Source organism: Strix aluco, chromosome 4 (assembly GCF_031877795.1).
Source record: "Strix aluco isolate bStrAlu1 chromosome 4, bStrAlu1.hap1, whole genome shotgun sequence".
NCBI lineage: Eukaryota > Metazoa > Chordata > Aves > Strigiformes > Strigidae > Strix > Strix aluco.
In genome coordinates, this window is record NC_133934.1 from 112,225,206 (window position 1) to 112,249,893 (window position 24,688).

Genomic DNA, 24,688 nt, shown 5'->3' on the forward strand with positions numbered 1-24,688 from the left:
TTTAACTTCTGAAAATGAAATGTTGCAGATATAAGTGTTTAAATTCTCTATCGATAAATACCACTCAACATAAGGATAATGTGCTTAACATCCTCAGGCCAGTAACTCAATCAGGAAGGCCTATTACAGGATTTGTGAGACCCAGCACACAAAGTGGACGGCCAAGTACTGTGGAACAGGCTATAAAAACACCTCGAACAGCTCTCACAGCTCGTCCAATTACTAGTGCTTCTGGGAGATACGTCAGGCTAGGAACGGTAAGTTGTTTGACTCTGTTCTCAGAATGATGGCTTTCTTGGTCATAGTGTCTGGTACAGTGACATTGTAGTTGACTTAAAAGCTGCATCTAAACTCAAGTTTGAAGGAGGTGAGCATTTTTAATTTTTTGTTTAAACTGTTTTCAAAGTAGAGTTTGAAAATGTTACTTTTTGTTAGTTTGCTAATCTGTTTATTTAAAAAATATACATAAATTCACAAGTTCACAAAAATTCACATAAATTCCAAATTCACAAGTTCTGTGAGACTCATTCACTGAGGCCATGAAAAGACTATGATATAATTTCACCATAAGTATGTTAAAACCTTCTCCAAGTTTTTCAGTTTATGACAAAACAATTACTAATCTCAATGTGAAAATAAACTATACTAGTTTTATCCTGTCCTATTGCCAAAATTAATAAACTGCAACTGGCACGAATATGTAATACAGATTAATATCACATTAATGGCAAAATGTGGTATCTTCTCACTATCGCAGGTATGAACTGATCTTCCTAAATCTTTCTTGAAGACTTTTCGGTTATGTATCCCAACTATCTTCAGTCAATCTGACAGTTAGTCCAAGATACATGCTTAGGCACATTATGGAAATAGTGGAGAGAGGGAAGAAAAAGGTAGTTCCAGAAGGTAATTCATACCATCTCTTTCAGGAACTGTATGGGAGTAGGACAAATTCCTGGCTTTCAGAAAAGATTAAATTCAGTAAGAGGAGTCTGTACTGCACAGTAGAGCAATACATCTACAAATGCTTTGTTTGGTTTCGGTTTGGGTTTTTTGTATACTACTAATATTTTGAAAATTTTCAGGGAAAGTGTAGGGGATCTTCCCACTTAAAACCTTCTTTTTCCCCTTCAGGCTTCAATGCTAACAAATCCAGATGGCCCTTTCATAAATCTGTCTCGACTGAATTTAGCAAAATATGCTCAAAAACCCAAACTGGCAAAGGTATGTAACTATTTTGGTTAATGTTATGATATCTTTTTCTTGCTTTCTGGGATCATTCTAATGTAACTGTACATGGGATTGGGGATACAAACAATGATGAACTGTGTTGTAAAGTTCAGAAACAAAGTGTGTTACTTAACTTTTGACAGTGGTTGGTTACTAGACTTGAAATTGAAAATATTTCTGAAGAGACTGTGTTGAAAGTATAACCTAGGAAAAATGTTTGTATAGAATAAAATATTCCATTGGTAAATAACTTTGAACTGTGCATATAGGAGTGGTGAAGGGCAACTAAAAAAAAAAAAGCCAGGAGGCAAAACCCAGCAACATACTTCTTAGTGTCTGGAAATGCGGTTCTGTGTGTGAATAGATGGCAATCCTGTCCTAAAAAATGTTCAAATGGTTTGTATTTTTCTCTTAGATTTTATGGCATGAGTTCACACTTTTTATGTAAAAAGATTTAATCTTTTTCTTCAGAATTCTTCTTCATATTCTGTTAAGATCTTATGATTGACAACCACTGAAACAGACTATCTGCCAATAGAACAGGTTTATCCAGCTTATCTGCCCAATTTACAGGTTTCAGCTGTGAGTGGAACGGACCTAAAAATTGTGTAATGATTTATCACTCTGTGGCCTTCCAGTTGAATCTTTCTGCTTTCTAACAACCAGTTAGTTGTATAGATGAAGATGTTTTCTGTGCATACTTTGTTAACAAAAAACAACTGTTGGGCTGAGACCAACAGCTCATTTTGCACAAGGTATCAAATGACTATCAGACACTCAGGAGCTATATTTGGCTAGCAGCCTAGAGTTGCAAGAACCTGTATGTATTCAGTCTACTTTGAGAAACATAGTGGTGAACCCTTTTAGAAGACTAGCAGTACCTAATAATCTGCTGGTGGAAATTAGCTCCTCCAGTCCGAAAGTGCACTTAATAATTTTTCATAAACAATTAGAAAATTCCTTTGCTTTTCAAAACCTGATCTAGACTGATGTAGAGCATTGCTTTTCAATGTGGTTTTCAAAGGAAATAAATTTTGTGTGATTGCACTGTGTTCTTCACCCTCTCCTTACATCTCTGTCCCTTGGCCTCTTAACCAAGCTAGGCAGAAGAATAAATACCAAGTATAGTAAGTTCTAGTCTGGAGAGATAATGAAAGACTTCCAAACTATCATCTGAGGGCAGTTATGAGTCAGTTCTTTATCAGTTCTGAAAAAAACTGCAGGCCTTTTGTCCAATTATGTCCTTGCCGGCAATCAGCCAGCACACATATTGTTCTAAATCCATCAAAGTCTGTACAACAGGGAGAATGTAAGAAACCTGGGAAGGATTAAGAAACACAGGATGCATCCATAAGAAACTAGGCTTAGTTCTTCTGCTTGAAGACAGCTAGCTTTTAGTTGTGTTTGGTAACTCTATATACTATTTAAGTAGTTAGGTTAGCTTTAGATGAAATATTTATTCTCAACAGTAGCTCTCAGGAATGAGAAATGTATTTTTAGCAATTCTGGTTTCTAATTATCATTGTTTGGGACAATGGGATAGCTCTGTCTTCCTTCACTTTCATATAAGAAGAGGCTTAAGCCAAAAAATGTAAAGCAACAGTCATAGAAACATACATAGGCAACAAGTGTACTTGTCAGTATTATGAAGCTAATACATTCTGACATTAACATTTCACACAGAATGTAAGATCTAAGTTTAAATTTGGAGCTACATGGATTTATAACTTTTTTAAAACAAGACAGCATTAAGGCTGAAGCCAAAGCAGGAGGTGAGATTTCAGACTGCACTCTGTGTTAAGAATCATTGAAACTCTGAGCTGTTACCTCTCCCAGGTGCAAAAATATGATAAATCTTGCAACTATTAAATTCACATGATTAGCCTGTATACTCATATTGGTACATACTCCTCCTATGTACTTCTTCCCTATGTGTTTGCAAAGTATAGTCATCACATCTTTTTTTAAGTTAGATTATCTTTTCATTGCATGACTACAGGAATGTGGCTTACCTCTGACTAGCATCAGCCATGTTAAGGACTATTGCAGGAAACCCCACAGTAGACATGTGAGGTACCACCTGTCGCCAGAGAGAGCCTCTGGTAAATCTCAGTGAGCAACCGGTTTATGGTATGAAACAGGAAGTTTTATCTCTCTTATCTTGTGGATTTTTAATAGAATTCTTAGGATAACTCTAGATATTTTTTATCCAAGGGAATGTTCAGTTATTTAAATCCTTATGAAGGTCAGAACCTGTAGATAACAGCAGTAAATTCCTTGTGCCAGCCATGCAAGAGAACATTTTTTTTTTATCACTTTATATTTACTCACTTTTACTGAATGCTTCCCTGTTATTGAACTAGAGGATGAAATGTTCCACTACTTTATTTTCTATTGTTTTGTTATCCACCTATTCTAATCTCCCTATAAATGTGGTTTTATTTATACTTCTTTAATGTCTTTTAATCATCTGTTCAGAGTCTGTTCTGAGCAAAAGTAGAAGACAAGTAGGTTGTTGTTTACTTTCCTCACCAGACATGACAATTCATTAGTAATTCTGTAGTTTTCTTAAGGTAAATATTTTAAGAATTTTATCTAAGAAAAGCTGGCAGAAGAGTCATGGAAGCCCTTAGAAGACTGCTGTCTTGTTCTTTTATATCTTTCCTCATGGGACAATATTTTCTTTTAATTTTTTTTAACAAATAATTAGATTTTAGAAAAACGTTCTGTTCTTTCAATGCAATTAAGACCTGGGATTTGGGTGCAGAAAAAGATCAAGGTTCAACTCAGCTGAACCTGGGTGTTACTAGCACCCATACTACATGTCTGGGAGTAGAGGCTACAAGTCTCCATTTAATTACCTAGTCTCTTTCAATATCATTTTATTCACTTAAAATGTCACCCCCGTTACCTGTTATATACTCTTCTGTATTCTAGTGCAGAACAGCTACAAGGTAGTATGACTTGCATAGCTTTATACAAGAGTAAACAAAGAGGCAGTTACATTGCGGTGCAATTGTTGGGGGCTTATGAGCAGTTACCACAGCACAGCTGATGCATGCAACTTCTTTAAGCTTTGATATTATGATGGTGTGTTTGAGTTTCAGAAACTCAGTATTGTTAGCATTTATCATTTACAAATAAAAAAGTTTTTCCTTTACAGATCCCAAAATTCTGTAGGGTTTAGAATTTATTTTTCCCTAAGGCAAAATTTACTCAGTTTACATTCTTAATAACCTATGCTTGAATTAAGTAGATTTTGCACTACATAAGCACATAACTATACATTGCAAAAAGTCTTTGTTAGATCACTCATTGATTTTACAGGTAAAAAGACATGAAAATGGTACCAGGTTTTCAAATAAATCTATATTCGCTTTCAAATTATAGCTGCCTTTTTTTTTATCAAAGTGATTTAAGGATCAAAGATAAGAGACAATTCCACTAATCTCTTGCAACAAATTGAAAATTAAAATGCTTTCCTGTAATGACAGTGTAGCACACCTATAGTTTTTGTCTGTTCAAGTCTTTAATTAAATGTAAATGTCAGCAACTGTGATGTGTGAATATGATTGCTTTCACAAATAATTAATTTCTGCCTAACATAATCAAGATTCTGTATTCCTCTAAAATAATATTATCAATTTTTATCTTCAAATATGACAATGTTTTAAATATTCCTCTGACAGGCATTGTTTGAGTATATTTTTCACCACGAGAATGACGTTAAAAATGTGAGTAATATGTTTCATTTTCAGTTTTTATGAAGTATCATTCAGTTATTTCTGTTGGTATTCTGCTAAACTAAGGATCCAAGTAGTACATCACATCTGAGTACAGAAGTGAAGCATTAGAAGTTGTTTAAGAGAGAGAAATCCTTTCTTACAGGGCTGATAATCAGGGATGATAACTTGCAAATACCAACGTACAGATTGCTCTCTTTTTGGAGAAGCAAAACATTCTAACGCTTAAAACTAGTTCCGTCATCTATCAACATGATAAGATCCCTGTATTTAATGATTTCGTAATGAGAGTAAGCAATGAGTTACAGAAGACTGTCTGTTAACAGAAAAAGGTGAAAATATCTGACAAAATAGTTATTGATTGAATTGAACATCATTTGACATTTTAAATTACTGAGATGATTGTTTATGCATTTGGGTTAATAGAAAGGAAAGGTATTTGGTGAAACTGCAGAAAAATAAAATATCAATAGGACTTTGGTCACTTTTTCTGGAAATCTAATTCCATAGTGCTGAGGTGTTTTGTGCCTCAAGAGAAAGATTATATTGTTGATATCACTGTCTATAACTTTTATTCTCCAAAAGTTTTCTTAATTATACAGTTCCCCCTTACCCTATCCAAAGTTTTTCTTCTGTGATTCTTCATATGTTACTGCACTGAATGGCTAAGATCAGCTTTGGGTACATATTGTTTAAACATGCAGAAATAGATAAAGGTTGCAGAACTTTTTTGGCAGTTCACCCAGGGAAATAATTAATTTTTTCAATGAATAAAGTGTCAAAATATTTCATTACTATGTTAGATATATGTACTCAGTTGAAACAGAATCAAAATTTCTGCTTGAAGTTTCTTTGAAAGAACTGTTTTCGTAAATAACACGTAGCTGACTAAACAGTTACTGAATTTTCTGCAATACTGATGACTGCTGTGTGATTAGATCTGAAGTTAAACTCTCCAGTTAATCAATAACACAAAAAAAAATTTTGTTGTTGTTGACATAGATCAGAACCATTTCCAAATTTACTGCTATGTGAAGCTTTTTAATCTAGTATCAAATGATTATAGTTGTACACTGTGAATTTATTGCATAGCATTCTTTTAAGAGGATTGAATTGCAATGCACTGTTAATCCAAAATATGGTTGAAACAGTAAGTGCAAGTGTCAGAAATGTCAGAGAGAAGTAGCAATTAACATTTACATGTTCTGATACCGAATATGAAGAAAGTGCCTGGGCTTTATGCTACTAATAATTAAAATTTATATTGCTTGTTCCTGAGAACTGGGTTCACTAAGAATGAAAGTCACTTGATAAGATGCCACATGTGCCTGTGACCTACACTTTAAGGACATGTAGGATCTCTAGGCTAAACAGATAATTTCATATAATGCAAGGAATTTTCCAGGCTCTTCAGAAAAAAAAATTGTAAGATGTTTTACACTGTACTGCATGTATTTTGAAATCCTTGCTGAGCATCCAAAATCACTGTCTTGCAGGAAAAGTTTTGCCTATGTTTTTTTAGGCACTCTAGATATTTGAATAAATATCCATAAGCAAAGAAGTGTCAGCTTAGTCACCACTGTTTATTGTGTAATGAGAGGGAGATCAACATATTTGGTTAATGATAGCATCTTATAGGAAAAAAAATTGTGTCACACTTCACAATACAAGGTGCCTGTATAATGTAATGTGTATATCTGAAGAGAGGTTTATTTAACTGTTCAGTTTGCTTTCTGTCATTTGCTTTCATTCCTCTTTTCTTCTGCACTTTCTACACCATTTTCAATATAATCCTGTTCTTCAAACCGTCCTCCCTTCCTTTTGAACCTCATCTGCATTAATTTTTCTTGAACAAAAAAAAGAAATACTTTAACTTCTGCTGCATCACTGTTTATTCACCTCTTCTACCAATGGCATTTCACTGATTCATTGTCTTGATTCTTCCTGACAAGAATTCGGTCACTTAGGATTCAGCAGAGAAACAGCACATATGTTAACTATTTAAAAATTGATCTGCATCTTGCTTGATCATCCGTTAGAACATTCACTGACATCTCTTGCATCTTTGTATTACCTGCTACTGTGTGATGTTGCACATTCTTAAAATAAAAAACAAAACAAAACACTTTTCTGCATGAGATGAGATGAAAGAGCATGAAAGGCTTGGAAGCCTGGGAAATTGGCTTAAGTTTGTGACTGTATAGGCTGAAAAGCCTCTATTTGTGGACTTTCTGCATGGGTAGAATTGGAAGACCAGTTCCTGCAGTTTTGCAAATAAAACACAAAAGTAGCAGTGACAATGTCCTTCCTTTGTCACTGTGATCTAGAACAGTCTGTACTGTTCTCAGCTGCATTATTATTTAAGAAGCAAAGGCAGTTTTATTATTTATCTTCTGTTTAGTATTCAGCCAGTATATAGAAAGAAAAAAAAAGCTTCAGTAATTTCAGTTGAGAAATACCATTAATCAGTGTGCATTTGACTGGACAAATAATGCTAGGAACTGGGTTCAAATTAAAAGTAAATATATCTGTAATCTATCAGTTATCAGAAACATGGGGATGCAAGAAGAAGAGGGAAGCACTGAGCTTTTTCAGCACTTGAAAATGTATTCAAAAGTCTTTAATCTTATTGACGAAAAATTAAACACTTACTATTACCCTATCCATTATTGTTCTTGATTTGTTTCCTTTTGAACACATATACTTAATAACTGACTCTGTACCCCTTGAGCTATTTCTAAAAGCCATTTTATGAGCTAAATGCTGTAAGAGCAGGGCAGTTTAAAAGACTTGTCCAGAAATAGTTTTTTCATCAGTAGACGATGACATCCTACTCTGCCATTATTCACAGGTGGATAATGATGACAAGACACTTTGTCCTGAGGAAAAAAAAAAAGAGTGCACAATATATACTTGGGGCCAGAAATCATGACTTCTGATACTTAGTTCTTCCTAATACTCTGAAGTTATACTCTCTGATAGAAATCTATTTATAATGGAATTATGTTAGATTTACAAACTGTAGAAATCCAAAGACATTCACCAAATGAAATTATGTTAAATTGACTATGGCTAATGTCATTTACTCAGCTATCTTATAGGCTATTCTGTGTTGATCTGTCTATAAATAAGACTTTAATCAATAATTGCTACTTGAAGAATTACTGCCATTCAACAGCACGTGAAGGAAGCAGCAGACACTTGCTATCGTTTCCTCTATCCAATTTCTTGTTGCATACAATACTATGTATGAAATTACTAAGTTTCAAACAAATGTACATTTACCAACTTAATTTTGTAATACAATAGTAAATTAGCAGAACCCTACAAACTGTTTTATACTGTGTTACAACTGGTAGACAATTTGGAAGTCTTAGTTATAATACAGTTTAGCTACGGAAAGTAATGCTAAAAAAATGAATCTCAGAATCATGGTAAATACAGTTACAATTAAAGAATCTACATTCTTCATTTAGAACCAGCTCTGATTCATTCTTTAAGAAAAACTTTTTTTCTTTTTTTTTTTAACCAGAAAACCCACTAAATGTTAGGGGGTTTTATTATTTTTATTTGCACAAATATAAGAACTGAGAGTAAAATAAATTTGTTCTGGAAGGCTTCCCAGGGCTGAGACTGTTATTGAAATGAACTCCTACATACATGGGTAACTATGCTAAGTGCTCTATAGAGCAAAATTTCAGCTAACCAGCATTTCCAGATGATGACTTATACCTTAAAGTTTATTAAAACTTTTGGGACAATCAGTGTGGGTTTTTTTCTAATATGTACATTAGAAGCAAAAATCCTTAAAAGGACATACCAGGATCTGCCAATCCACAATCCATGCTATTTTTCCTTTCTAGCTATTAATACAACAGCACCAACATTCAGCAATGCACAGGAGTGCAGGACAGGCATAACACAGGCTATTATAGATTGGTTTTAAATTAACATGCTGTGCAGATTGAACATTGATTTGTACTAAACTGTGCAATTAAAAAAAAAAGTTTGCAGCAAACTGAAATTGAAATATGCTAGCAGGTGGTATTGATATGGCAAGGTGCAGGCTTTGACTTTTAAAAGTTTATTTTAACCCATTTACTAACATTGCAAAGGCCGCATTGTCAACAGATTTTGTAATACCAGTAGAAAGTCTGACTACTAACATACAAAAAGCTGACATTGATATGCGCAAAGCCTTTTCAGGCAAACACTGTTTAGAAATATTGGTAACATTTGTAGCATTTTTAGATTAAAGTTTTTGTAATTGCTTGTGAAGTATGAGAAACAGGATTTTCCTATTCCTTTCCTACTTCCTTGATAGGAAGGTATAAAAACAGGACTTAATTTCAGAAACTAACTTCAAAATGAAGTCATGCTTTGTTTCTTGATGTTAGTAATAAGATCCCAGTAAGAGTTCAGGATCTGCACCAACAGATAAACTGCTGATGTTAGTTCTACTAAGCCTGAAGCAGTCTTAGTTCCCACTTTCCAATAGCAGCTAGAATTGTTAGCCTTGCATAAAATAGTTATCAGAAATAATTAGGGTGCCAGAAAGAAAGCTGAATGTGTAGCTACAGAAGGGATTGTTTTTTGAAATTCAGTCCTTCTCCTTGAATATTTGTCATCAGAGCACTCTAAGGAAAGCTTTTCAAAGCACGTTCTTTGCAGTATGCTCCTTACTCATTTTAAGTGGCCCCTCACACTGCATTAGAAGCAGGTGTGGTATTTGACACATTTGTTTATACATTTGTAAATGCAGCAAAAGTAACTGATGTTTTAACATCAACTACTTTCCCAGATTTTCCCAGTACTGGGACAAAATTGCTTATATACCTTTAGACGAAAGAAAGTATTTGTCTGGAAGGGAAACTGGTAATTTCTGTCTTGAAGCAAGTATCTTCCCCATTATAGCTGTAGGTCCAGAGGCCCTGTTGTGCAATTTGCAAAGCCATTAAGATTATCAACCAAGATAAGAGCTGCCATCCGAGGTCTTCAAGGATTCCATGTAACTGGAAGAAATAGTGACTTCAGAGTTGTAAGCTTTCCTCAATTTTCTCTCTCCTGTCACAGAGGTGGGGAATGACAACTGTCCCTTTCTCTTTGAGGTCAGCATCAATGCAACCAACTCCTTAGCCTGAATTGCTACAGAAAACAAATTACTCTTTCTCACAGAGCCAAAAGAGAGCAACTTTGACAAATTCTCATTAGGTCCACTGACTTTGCTGTGCTATGTCAAATCTACACCTGTTGATTACTTGCAGCCTCATTTTGCTAGCAGGAAGAACAGGAATCAAACCCAGAGGTAGATGTCACTAAGTTAGGCTCATTCTAGTATTTCAAGTATTCAGATTTATTTTTTTCCTGCAGATTATTGGTTCCTCTGCTACTGAGTGTCTGGTGCACAGAACTTTTCCATATGTTCTTAATAGCTAGTTTCTGATTTCTGTGGTTTGCAAAAAAACCCCAAAGGGTCAGTTCTTTGTTATAAAAATACTGTGTTAAAGCTTTTTAGACTATTTCTGATGATATCCCTGAAATATAAGTAACAAACATATCATGTCTTTGATATGTTCTGGGACAAAGTGGAATTTGAAAAAAAAGGAGCCCTAACAATTGCTTCTTTGGTAGGTTTTGGTGCAGAACACATATCCATTTGTTTTAACAGAAATGATGAAATAATAGCTAAAACATGAAAAGGCATACATTCTGTCTGTGGTGGCTGATGGTAGCACATTGATTAGCATACCACTTTTCCAATATACCAGATAAAAGATTTAGACTTCCACCCTGTTCAATAGCTATTTCTTAGAATATTTATCTATTTTTCCTATCTGTAGTAAAATAATTATTTACATCATAGACTTTTTAAAGAAAGAAGTATTTCTTACTGTATACATCTGAGAGTTCCCAGAAGTGGAGGCAGCCTGTTATTAGCAATGAGATTACAATTTCTGCAGTATTTCAAACTGACTGAACTGATTTCTTTATTTTAGTATCTTTTTACTTGTTTTTAAAAACTTTTAGTGAACAAGGATGGGAAGCTTGAAAAAAGTGTGTCAGCTTACACAAGTATTCTAAATATTTTGAAGCAGCACTTCAGGAGTCTGATCAAATTATTTTATATTTTCTCTTTGAATTACTAGAAGTTATTTGGATTACTTGTTGTTATAGGGACAAATTATCCTTTCAGCTACTTTATGCACTAAGCTATAAAAATAGTAAACATAAAGCAGTGCCCCCACCTGAAGTTTACCAGGACCAGGTTCAAAATTTTCTCTTTACAAAAATCTTTACATTGTTCACTTTGTGTTCTTTTTCTTTGTGTAAACATTGAAGGCATTAATGTTAAGATGATGGGTTTGTTTTCAAAGGCTCTAGATTTGGCAGCCCTTGCCACTGAGCATGCACAATTCAAGGACTGGTGGTGGAAAGTCCAAATTGGGAAGTGCTACTATAGGTAAGCCATTGTTCATTTCTTCTGTGATCAGTGAGTATGAGTGCAGGACCTGAACTGCTGGGTGTATTGCACAATGCTGAACACTGAGAAATAGTTCAGTAAGTATTTAGTTGGAGAGTTAAAAATCCTTTAATATACAAGGAGATTCAAGTGCTTGAGGTAAAGACATCAACATTGAGTACCTTTAAGTGACTGAATTATTGCATCTTCACCTTTGTAATGTTTCAAAGTCATTGAAAAGTCAGTAAATAAATGCAAAGAACCATTGTTAAAACAGACCACACAAAATCAATATTACAATATTAGCTTGAGAAATTTAACTGTCAGTGAGGGCTTCAGATTGATGAAATAATAAAAAATGAAATATTCATGTTAGACAGTTTCTGCCAGAGGTACATTGCCCAAGAAGTATCAGTTCCAAAGATGCCAAGGCCTGAGGCCTGGCACTCTGTACCTGAGCATCTCATACAAATAACTTAGGGGTACCCCGACACTGTGCGGCGATATGCCTCTCGTGGCAGTAGTGGGGAGGAGAGCTTCTTGCAGGCAGTTTAGAGTGGTTGCTGAGGATCTAGCTATGATTGTAACAACTAGTTCTATCGAATCAGGTAAAACTCCTCCTGATACAACCCTGCTTCCCGTAATCAAACAAGTACTGAGGCAGCTCCCCCTTTCATTCTTTACAATGTGTTTGTCCCATGAATGTAAAACATATGAATACTGTACTGGTTGTTAAAAAACTGAAGCCTCATCTGTAGTCTTCACAATTCTATAAGCAATTCTTGTATGAACAGGCTGGTAGTATGAAGCAGTTAGCCCTTTAAAATGCCATGTTGTATCTTGACTTGAAACTATTTCTTCTTTTTAGATGCCCAAACTAATGAAATTCTTCACTACCCTTAAGCTTTATTTGATATTCTTTAGAAGAGTAGACGGATTATTTTATTTTGATCTGTGGTGGGTTGACCCTGGCATCCCCTGGCTGGATGCCAAATGCCCACCAAAGCTGCTCTATCACTCCCTTCCTCAGCGGGACAGGAAAGAGAAGACAGAACAAAAGGCTCATGAGTCTAGATAAGGACAGGGAGATCACTCAGCAGTTACTGTCATGGGCAAAACAGACTTGACTTGTGGAAAAATTAGTTTAATTTATGACCAATCAAACCAAAGTAGGATAATGAGAAATAAAACCAATTCTTAAAACATCTTCCCCCCACTTCTCCCTTCTTCCTGTGCTCCTGATTTCTCTATCTTCTTCCCCCCAGCAGCGCAGGGGGATGGGGAGTGGTGTTTACAGTCAGTTTGTCACCCATTGTTTTTGCTGCTCCTTCCTCCTCAGAGGGAGGACTCCTCACACTCTTGCCCTGCTCCAGCATGGGGTCCCTACCACAAGAGACAGTCCTCCATGAACTTCTTCAACATGAGTCCTTCCACGGGCTGCAGTTCTTCATGAAATGCTCCAGTGTGGGTCCTTCCACAGGCTGCAGTCCTTCAGAAACAGACGACTCCAACGTGGGTCCCCCATGGGGTCACAAGTCCTGCCAGAAAACCTGCTCCAGCGTGGGCTTCCCACGGGGTCACAACCTCCTTCGGGCATCCCCTTGCTCCAATGTGGGGTCCTCCCCGGGCTGCAGGTGGAGATCTGCTCCACCGTGGACCTCTATGGGCTGCGGGGGCACAGCCTGCCTCACCATGGGCTTCACCATGGGCTGCAGGGGAATCTCTGCTCTGTCACCTGGAGCACCTCCTCCCCCTCCTTCTTCACTGACCTTGGTGTCTGCAGTTGTTTCTCTCCCATATTCTCACTCTTCGCTTTGGCGGCAGTTGCACAGTTTGGGTTTTTTTCCCCCTTCTTAGATATGTTATCCCAGAGGCACTACCACTGTTGCTGATGGTCTCGGCCTTGACCAGAGGTGGGTCCATCTTGGAGCTGGCTGGGGTCAGCTCTATCAGACACAGGGGAAGCTTCTAGCAGCTTTTCACAGAAGCCACCCCTGTAGCCTCCCCCCGCTACGAAAACCTTACTGTGCAAACCCAATACATGAGCTTATAGGTAAATTAATCTCTTTCAGGATTTTTATAAACAGTGTTACAGAGACTAAAGCATCCAAGCAGGCACATGAACTTCCAGGATCCAATATTACCTTATGTCTGTATTGGCTGTGTTTTGTTGTTTTGCTGGGCTTGTTCTGGCTGTGTTTTGTGTTTCTTCACCAAGTATATGTGCTCTTTGGCTGAAGGAAAGAAAAGGCGATTTGCATATGAGAAAGTGTACCTTTTTGCTGTTGTTAAAATGATACAATCCTCTTAATTTTGTAGTCTATATAGCATTTATAGATTACTGCAAAATACTGCAAAACAAATGCTTTTGAGATGAAACAGACTTCTGTGAGGTTCATGTGCCATATACTGCCCTCTCCCAAGTGATCTGCTTGGATGGTCTTAAGCTGTGATGCCATTTACAGTACAGCATGTTTTCAACACACAGTGAAAGACTTTTAATATCAGCAACAGAAGTTTCACCCTTTCCCATATGAGGCCAGGAGAAAGTGTTTTATAGATGATTAAGATGATCCCTAAACTTTGCCATGAATGAGGAAATTCTGCTCCAAAACCATATGGGTAGAGGCTGAGGCATGACTTTAATTGCTTATTTTCTACTGTCCATTCTGTACAAAGAGCAGGAAGGAGTCCTATGAAAATGAGTACATCATTATTCAATTAGCACCAGAAGGCTGCATGCACAAAAGGGGTCCAAATTTAATGAATTTGCCTTTTTCCTGGTTTTGAATGGCTGTCTTTGTAACCTTAGTATATTTAACATCATGGGTTTTGTTAACACACAAATATATGACCTTAAAGTATGCTTTTTAGCAGTTCATGTTTGGTTTAGTGTGCACTGCTTCATTTTTTAATGTTTTTTTTTTAAAAAAACAACAAACCAACAAACAAATACCTTCTTTATCTATCTATTGTCTCTTTAGGTTAGGATTATACCGTGAAGCCGAAAAACAATTTAAGTCAGCTCTCAAGCAACAGGACATGGTTGATACAGTCTTGTATTTGGCGAAAGTAAGTCATAGATTTGCTTGTTTAAGAATGAAGTGAAATTCCAGACTATTCCTGAGAAGTCCATACACCAGAATAGCTGAGTATTGAATTTGATACACCATTAATTTTAATAGTGTGTGATCTCCATATAGACCTGAGGCAATACGTGCTAACAGTTGAAATTTAGGTCTATAGTTTACAAAAGATTTTGGAGCTTCCAGATTTCACACACACAAAAAAACCCTAAAATTCCTATGTTACTGTATTCTTTGCTCTAAACTCCAGTGAGGATTATATAGCTAAAGAATTATTGGAGTTTTAGTATGAAGAACAATGTAGCTATATATTATCTCCTAGGAAACTAATGCAGTAAGTCAGTAAGTGAAGAGTGAAGCTCAAAATCCTAGTTTCACAAGCAAAATCAAAACAAAGTGAGCTTAAAGGAAGCAATCGGAGACCTTGAAACAGAGACTGTTCCATCAAAATAAAGGCATTAAAAGCTTTAAAAAAACAAGTGGCACAGCTAAGCCTCAGAATTACTTGTTTACCAGGGTACACATCAGATTCTAAACATTTTCCAAGACATTCAAGAAAAGGTGCCCTGTGAGAAACGAGAAACTAGAACTGCATTTTTCTTCCTCTTGTCCTAGAAGGAAATTAAATCAGTTGCTTTTTATCAGCTCCCTTTAAGCCAGCTGTCACGGGCCTGTCCAAAAATCATCACTACTAGTGGATAATTCAGATATTCGTATTATGATACTTGCTTTATCTTTACATTTCTTGATCAATTTACATTTTGTATTTAAGTGATCATCATTGCTATCTGGAGACTTGTCTTCAACACAGCAGTTGGAGTTAGTTTACTCAATTGAACTTTGTAATTTTAGATTTCTGTCACCACCAGGAGTCATTCTGCAAAACACATGAGCTACAGAGTGATTAAATTGGCAGAGTAATTGAATTAACAAACAGTGATTTGTTAGGGAGATACGCATCCCCCCCACATCATTACTAGCTCAAGTAGGAGCTACATTTGAACTTCCACCTCCCACTCCATAGACCAGCTTGCTCAAGTATAAGGCATCGCACAACATGATTTAGTGACTGTGGGTGGACAGGCAGTAGAGTAGGGCACTGAGATATGGCTCAGTCTGACAGTACTGAAAAGATAAGACTTGAGTTAAGCAGCCATTAAAAAAATAATAGGATTGCATCAAGTTCTGTGCAAATAGACCAATACTACAGTACCAATTAGTTTTCTGTTTATATTTATTACTACAACAGCTATCTGGGTTTTTAAAAATATTTTCCAGAAAGCTGATTCTCCCTTGAAATGTAATTTATGAAAAGATAAAAGACCAAAACAAAACTAAAAAACTAAAGAGTCTTTAAAGAAGTCAAGGCTGAGAAGTTACAAAGTATTTCATGACCCAGAAGAGCTGGCAATGGGGTATTTTTACCAGAGATAAGAGAGATTCCAAAAAGAAAATGGAACCGTTCTTCATTTAGCATCTAAAACTTAATGATTACAGCTGTAGTACTCTTAAAGAGCGGGCCTCCCCAAAGCAGCTGTGAGTAGGTGGAAGTTGTCCCACCTATCTTTTAATTTCTTTTGCCACTCATCTTGACAGCAGCTTTACAGTCTGCAGAGATGTTTGTCGGTGTGATGTGCCACTGGATATGGGAATTACGTAGTAGACTACTGTGGCTGTGTTGCCTTAGTGTAATAGTTGCACAGAGGATCTGTAGCAAGTGCATCTTTGGAGTGAACCTCCAGGTGAAGCAATAGAGCAGACTTGAGTCATAATGCTCAGAAAACATACTTCATAAACAAAAATATAAAAAAGGAGCAGATCTAGTGGAGTTTCCTGTCCTCCATTTTTTACACTTTTGGCCCTAAGAATATGAAGATAGCTGTGCTTCATAGCTAGATCAGGTCAAAAAACAAGCAAGCAAGCAAAGCAAAAAACCAGCTAATTAAAATTTTCTCTCTGTTCAAACAAAGAAAATATGAAATTATTTGTAGGTATGGCAGTGTACACTGGCTTACTACACATACTTAGGATAAATTGTACAAGTCACTCACATAGGTGATACTTAGGAGTAAAACAACCAGCCAAGGTTCTTCTTAATTGAGGAGTTATACCCAACTGTCATGTATTCTCTTTCATCTGTGTACTTTCCACTGAAACTCGTTACAGAGTGGTTTACTTGTAGAAAACTGTTGCTAGAAGAAAACAAGGAGCATGAAAGTCACAACAGAGACAATTATTTAAAGTTTAAAATTTAATGCAGACATAAAAATGATCAGAAACTGCTGCATGATTTACAAATTAAAAACTATAGCAAATGACTTGAAGTCTGTTTTAGATACAGGAACATTTCCAGATAGAGTGCTTTAGGAATAAATTGTTGATTTAAAGCATATTCATTGGTGGTGTCATCAGTGCAGTCTTAGTCTACCAAGTACCATGCTCCCCAAAAACCCAAACCCCTTGCTCTTTTATTGCTTTTCACAAAGAGGAGTTAGCTTTCTAGATTAATACAGGAAATAAGTGACATTAGCAAAAGGACTGGAAAAAAAAAGTCTGTATTTTTTTTCTTTTTGCCAGTGATCAACATGAAATGGTAGTCCCTGCACTAGGAAGACACTCATAGTCAACAGCTCTTTGACAATTAAGAATGTCACTTGAATGGTCATAGGAAAGAACTCTTTGCAGATGTCTACAGCAGTATATATCTATATGGATGCAAACAAAGAACTTATGACTTTAATTAGTATTTTGATTGTTGGCACTCAAAAGTCCATGAAGCTCAGGGGCAGAAGCAGAAAATGTGTTTGGAGGTTTCTCAGGTGTTCAGTTAACATTGATATTTTTCTTACATTGCATCACAAAATATTTGTGTCAGGATAGCAGTCACAGATTCTTTCCCTTTTTTAGTCATATCAAGTATTAGTACTATTTAATGTAATGTTTCTCCTTCAGGAGCACTTAAAGCACTTTTCCACTCGGTGGGAGACAGATTAATCACTCTAGCCGTCTAGTTTCCCACAGTAGGTGTGCAGGGTTTGTTCCTTTACTGTAGCTGTATTTACCATACCCCACAACAGGAGGGCTTTACAGTTAGACAGCTGCAGAGGTGGTGTCTATCAGTCTATGTTGATGTCCCCTATCCAGTTCTCACACAATGTTATCCACATCACAATCCACATTGTTGTAATCAACACAGAAGCCAAAATCACGGAGACCAAACTGCCTCCTTTCTGCTGGGGGATTTTATTGTTTGTAACAGGGGAGGTTGGCAGAGCAGTAAGGAAATTTGAAAGTGTCACTGCTCTGTGCATTGCAGTCTTATTTAATTAAGTAAAATATTTTGGTATTCCAGCACTATCAACCTGAAGATCCAGTTTTTCAAGCCTAAACATAAGTTTTTTAAAATACATTAAACAGGAAAATATTCAAGGTGATACCTTCACCTCAGTGTCAAAGTATATTATTTTGATATGCTAATACATAACAAGATACTTCTTTGGTTTATTAGTAATGTCCAGATAAATTAATAATGTCAAGATGATATGCATGCAAATTTAATTATCTTAATTAGCCTATTTTATTTTTATTAGCTATTTATTCAGTATTCCCTCCATTATTTTCCCAGTGTTATTCACCATCTCACTTAATGGTTTACTGCATAAAGGGAAGTGTCATCCCTTTTATTTTTCTCCCTTGTTAAACAGCAGTACAAGTATAGAAGTCAGACATTTGACATTTATATACATTTTTTATTTCCTTAGGTGTATTTGCGTTTGGATCAGCCTGTAACAGCTTTGAACCTTTTCAAGCAAGGGTTAGATCGATTTCCTGGAGAAGTGACTCTTATTTGTGGAATTGCCAGAATCTATGAGGTATGCACCCACTATGCAATCCTTATTGTGGCCAAGGTTAGCTGCCTGGGCAAGAAAAAAGACCCAATAGTTGAATAGAACTATAAGGTCATAAAAAATTAATTATGCTGATTTTCAGTATCACTAATGCAAAACAGATAACATTACACAAAGATACCAAAGTAATGTCAGGGGAAGACTTGCAGGCTTATTTGTTTAAATGGTTAATCACACTAGTGACATCCTGTTTACCCTTGACACACAGAAACAAGTCCATGTTAAGTCAAGTGGTCCAGATGTTGTCCATCTACCTAGGTCTAGTTTATATGTGTTTCATCATACTAAAACTGCTCGTCACCAACAGCCTGCTAGCAGGATTAAATGGCAGAATAGTCTACTCAGCTGTGTTGTCTTTATTAGCACTACATGTTACTGTTAGTTTCTTAAGCCAATGAGAACAGTTGAAGTGTGTTTCTTAGTTTAGGAAGTAGATGTTATTTTAAGTAGGATTAGTTGTAAAGTAGTTTTGTTTTAGCTTGGTAACCATGTATCTTGTATTTTAAAAGTGTGTATGTTCATGTCAAACGGTGGACTTAATACTGTTTTTCACTGAAAGTTGTAATGATGCTGTTCCAGAACAAATGTTTTAAACAGAGTCATGAATTTTTTTTTTTTTGGTCTACATTTATACTTGGCATTCTTTCCTGTTCTCATCATTCTCATCTAACCCCTAAGCATTAATCCATTTTCATATTAAATCCTTTTTGTCCTTCAGCAGGGAAGAAAACAGCTGCATAATTTTTGGAGGCTTTTCTTTCTGAATTATTAAACAGTTTTTAATATGAGTATTATTTTTCAGAACCATACATAACATTGCATAACCCTTTAAGGAATTATTAAAGAGCATCATATAGTTGACAGGATCCAGTTTTGCACTGACACCTGAGTGCAGGATTATAGCTTCATTAGCAAAGATTTGTACTGCAGCACAGGGCTGTTCTCATTACACAGACTCACAAGTGGAATGTATGCATCAGGCATCTTAATCAGAACTTTTCTTCTCTGTCACTACCTTTTGACAATAGGAAGAGTTGTAGACCTTTTTTGGTTTTAGAAAACCCATTATTTTACAAAGACTGCTATAGTACTGTTTCCTTTAATCACAGGGAATACAGTTTTTCATAGCTAAATATGCTCCTGAGGTTCAATAAAAGCTTATGTTGTCATGTTGAGAGTACAGTGTATGTCCAGCACACAGGTAGAAATTATTCCTCTCTAAACACAGAAGTGTGTTTTGGTCTTTTAATTTGCTTTCTTCAGATGTGGGGTAGCATCCTCTGGTGATTTGCACTCCTCAGAAACAGTGTGATGTTGTTTACAGCAATGAGTTCACGCTAATTCATCTTCCAAGTAGCATACATCCAAGCATATATTTTTATACAACATAGTTCTCTTAACTGGCATATCCTAGCTAGTACAGGTTTTGGTAATAAATCCCTGATTCCTGTTTTTGAAGGCACATAATAATTCTTCATATGCAATTATATTCTCATTTGTGTTCAGAGTAATTAATGCGTTGACTTACAAAGCACTGAAAATAATTGAGACATTGACTGGGGAAATAAGTCTACTGTATGTTACCATACTGGGAAACCAACTGCACAGCACTGTGTATCACAAGGCATTGTGCAAAAAGTAGCAAGTGCCTATTGCATACGCTAAGCTTCTGACCAATCTCTTTTTCTAATAAATAAAAAACAAATAAATCTCTTTTTGTAGCTATGGCATAGAGTTAATGACAGGTACAGCTAGCACTGGTAAATTAATATGCAGTCTTTACGTGGATGTGTGTGTTGCTTGTGAAGATGCCAATTGGTGATGTTGCATTGTACGATCAGAGAACTGTAAGAGCATACATAATTAATCTCAGTTAAGTGCTGTACAGGGCATAGTTAAAGCACTCAGTAGATTGACATTTTAATAAGTTTTACGATAAAAATTGCTGATAAATGTAGAATTAATCTCAATTTTTTCCACTTGTACAGGAAATGAACAATATCTCCTCAGCTGCAGAGTACTATAAAGATGTCTTAAAACAAGACAATACTCATGTGGAAGCCATCGCATGCATTGGCAGTAACCATTTTTATTCGGACCAGCCCGAGATAGCTCTGCGGTTTTATAGGTATCTACACTTGTGGGGAGGAAGGGGGAACTGAACATGCGGGAGGCTAATATAAAGGGTTGATTTTTTGTAATGCTGATAGCAGAAAGAACATTAGGAGATTGACATGGGAGGATGACTGAGCATTTGGACAAATATCACCATAAAATGAGTATGCCAACGTACGTATCTTCTCGGCCAGTGACAGTTACATCTCTCTCTTAAAAACTTGTCATTATTACATGTGGAATATGTAGAAGTATCAACAAAGATTATCAGAACAGTTAGTATTTGATTAATAACCAAGAAGTGATCTTTCACAGCATGAGGCAGTTTGAGAACACTGGACCTTACTCTCAACTTCAGTTGCATTTGGAAGGCACATGGACTTTCTATTTACCCCTTTGAGAATGAGTAGTCTTTGAAAAATTCCACCTGAAATCATGAGCAGTTGTTACCACAAAATCCCTTACTTGAATACAGGCTGGGATTCCCTCATACTGAAAGCAATAAAAAGATAGTGTTAAATGGTGCTGCTTGCTTTTTATTTCACTACAGTGAGAGTGCAAAGGAGCCTGACTTAAGTATAAGAGCAGAGTAAGTCACTGTAAGCACTACCATCTCATTTGGTTGGACCTGACCTCTTTCATGCTTTAGATTCAGAAACTCACAGTCATGCTGCAGACAGCAGCCCTCTTTTTCCCTGGCCTTCTTAGCATATCTGTTTTTCCTATAAATATTAATAAAGGGATTTTTTATAAAACATCTCCATTCTAAAAGATGCATTAACATCAATTTGAATAAAAATCCGAGTTGTGCTTCAAATGTAAAATTAATGTAGATTCACATACTAGATGTACTATTACTGATTAGAGCAGCGCTGAAGGACAGGAATCAAGCAAAAAATTGAAGTCTGAAGAGTTACAAAAAGTAACTGCAACAAATTAACAGTTTGATTGAGGTTGAGGAATTGAAAAGAGGAAATGGAGAAAGTCTGCATACAGCTCTGTCTTACAGTAAAGTCAGATCATGTGGCACAGTCAGAAGTTACATAATTTACATGAAGACTGTTTTGCACAGCTTTGATTCTACTAATCAAAAATGCTTTGCAGTGCCCCTCATGAAACTTTTACCAAGTGTAAGACTAACACTTGGTTATTATACCCTCTGAGAACAGGGAGAAAGGAGGAGCAAACTTTGTCATTTAGAATAGAACTCCTATTTGAATCTAATAAAAAAATTTTTCTTTCAATCTAGACGGCTCCTGCAGATGGGTGTTTATAACTGCCAACTTTTTAACAATCTGGGCCTCTGTTGCTTCTATGCCCAGCAATATGATATGACACTATCTTCATTTGAACGTGCACTGTTTTTGGCTGAAAATGAGGAGGAGACAGCAGATGTGTGGTACAACTTGGGACACGTGGCTGTGGTATGAAAAATATTAACAACCTTTCTGAATAAATATAATTTTACAAAAACTGGAAAAAAGAATAACTAGGAAGGAGTCATTGCCCTATTTTGAAATATGAAACCTGATAGCACACAGGATAAAGTGCAGTACAGATTAAAGGTTTATTTGCACTTCAGTAGAGAGGAAGATGCAAAAGAAAAAAAGTTCTGTACATCTTCACGGAATGTGGCTTACTCATGCTAAAAGATCCTCCCTCCCCACCATCTTTAACCTTCCCTTCTTTCTAAAAAAAATGCAACACATACCAGCCCTTGAAGGACTTTGCTACAATAACAAGCTAATCTGAAAAAAAAGAATTGAATTCAAAATATTTTTCTCTGAGCTGTTATAGACCGATTCTGTTGCCATAAAAATATGTATTCAGCAGCATGTAGCAAGACACTAAAGCACTATGTATGTCATAGTTGAGAAGACATGTTCCTCTGTCTTACAGGCTGCTATAGAAATATTGTGTAACTGTGTGATAATTTGTTAAATTTCTAAACTGATTTGCATTCATTCCCCATTTTTGCAGATGTTCTTCCAAAAGTTGTGTGAGATTTCTGTTTAGCTGCCTGCCAGAGTAAGGTTACTGAATAAAGTTTTTGGCAACTTTCTAATATGAGTTGTCTTCAAATGCTGATTATGATTTAACTTAAGTCAGAGAGAAACTCAATTGATCATCTTGATTGTATTGCAACTAGGATAAACACATTAATTTATACTGCCTAAAACACTGAAATTTGAACTGATGTGCCTATATTTTTCTGCATTCATCACTTCTAATGTTTAACCTGATGCTACGTCAGTGTTGATCATAACACTAGAGCATTAAAGAGCAATCAGCTACTCCATACAAAGAAATTAATCTCTCTTAATTTTTTATCTTCTAAAACCTAGGTTTATATGTGATTTTTTTTTTTTAAACTGTATAGAGACAGAGAGGCAAGATGACTTCCCCTCTGGAGACATCTCTGTTTTTCTTATCCTACTATGGACGGTAGCAGATAGTGTAGTCTTTAGATGACACTTTAGTCATCTAAAAGTTAAATTAGATGAAGTGATTATCACTTGGAGCATGCAAGTTTGTGCTGGAGAGAAACGAATCTGTCTGGAGGAAGGATAAGAAGCAAATGAGAGGGTCTGGGAAGAAAGCACATATGGTTGTGATAAGCATGTTTTTATTGTACTTTGTATTCCATGGTAGTACATATGGGTGAAAAGATACTCTAGACAACAAAACAGATGTATGTTGTTTCCAATCTTTTCACAAATTAAAATACAATCTTACTTTTAGGGGATAGGAGACGTGAATCTTGCTTACCAGTGTTTCAAGCTAACGTTAGTCAACAATAATGACTATGCGGAAGCCTACAACAACTTGGCTGTACTGGAAATGCGTAAAGGTCACATTGAACAGGTTGGTGTTGCATCTCAGCCTAAGCAGAATGCTTCCTTTGACCCTTTTGTACTTAAGAAACATGTCCTTTCTCTGAGGTGGAGGCATCATAGGAACGTTTAGCTTACTATTGCAGGCAGAAAACATGGATAACTTTCATGCATGTTTTCGTGTAACCTCCACGTTGTTATGCCATCTCCCATTAAACTGCCCATTCTTAGGTATATCCAAATGGTCCATCCAAGACAAACGAGGTTTACAGTGGCTTTGCAGTTGTGGAGATCTTTTGTCTAAATTGATACCCAAAACAAAACCCATCACTCTGTAATCATCACTTAAATTACAACTTTGACTATATATTCAGTTTATAAATGTAGATAATATACTTTTGTTGGGTGGCAGAAAGCAGCAATCAGATCAGCTCTTAAAAGATTTTTTTCAACAAAGATACTGCTTTGGAGTTTTGTCCCAAAGTAGCAGGTTCTTGATAAATACTTTTGCATCAGTAAGCTTGGTGGTTTGTCTTACTTAATGTGAGTATACTAAGTTGAATTGCAGTTAGATGTATAATTGACATGCACAGTAGATTAAATGCATTCATTTTTTACACGCATGCAGGGAAAATTAAATTGCATTTGTTGGACAGTTTGAACTACTGTGAGCTTGTTTTAATCCTTATAGGAGCAAGCCGATTTTGATGGATTCATATATACATCAGAGAGCTACAATATGATTTAAAGACTTGTAAATACCTTTTTTAAGAGCAGATTCTCAAAGTGAACTTTATTCAGATAACCTAGCAATTACCATGGAAACAGTGACATGAACCCAGCACTGGATGGTTTCAGTGACAAACTTTGGATTTAGTTTCAGTTTCATAATCAGTAAATTTGCAGACATTTAACTCCCAGGTGGAAATTACGTCCAGTTGGGGAGGTTGTGATTGCTGCTAATTAGCGCTGCAGAGCCTTTCCATTATAATCAGTTGTTTCCTGTCTATTTAGTTTTTAGCTTAAAATTTTCTATTTTCATCTTGTATCACATGTATAATTAAAAATCAAGATCATCAGGGCAATAAAATTATGCACAGAAGAATAAAGTGAAGATGTTTTGTTTATCTTGGATTTTATTTTATTTCACTTCACAATTTTCTTTCAGAAGTACTGTTGCACGTACTCAGAATTGTCAGATTTAGGTAGTTTAGTAAGTTCTTAACTCTGCCTTCCCAAATAGTTTAGAGATACTTTTGTTTTTAAAAGATCAGGTTTTTTTCCCCGAAGGTCTCCATTTTTTAGTAAAAGC

At 36.0% G+C, this 24,688-nt stretch overlaps 1 protein-coding gene across 1 annotated transcript in view; it reads left to right on the forward strand.

Moving 5' to 3' along the window:
• The window catches only part of TTC8 (tetratricopeptide repeat domain 8), a 45,956-nt gene that overhangs the window by 18,283 nt on the left and 2,985 nt on the right, over window positions 1-24,688 (forward strand). Inside the window, exons 5-13 of the mRNA XM_074824899.1 lie at window positions 98-257; window positions 1,135-1,224; window positions 4,920-4,964; window positions 11,348-11,433; window positions 14,418-14,505; window positions 18,281-18,391; window positions 20,416-20,555; window positions 21,792-21,966; window positions 23,285-23,407. Of these exons, the coding sequence (XP_074681000.1) occupies window positions 98-257; window positions 1,135-1,224; window positions 4,920-4,964; window positions 11,348-11,433; window positions 14,418-14,505; window positions 18,281-18,391; window positions 20,416-20,555; window positions 21,792-21,966; window positions 23,285-23,407 (1,018 nt within the window). The remainder of the gene's footprint in view (window positions 1-97; window positions 258-1,134; window positions 1,225-4,919; window positions 4,965-11,347; window positions 11,434-14,417; window positions 14,506-18,280; window positions 18,392-20,415; window positions 20,556-21,791; window positions 21,967-23,284; window positions 23,408-24,688) is intronic.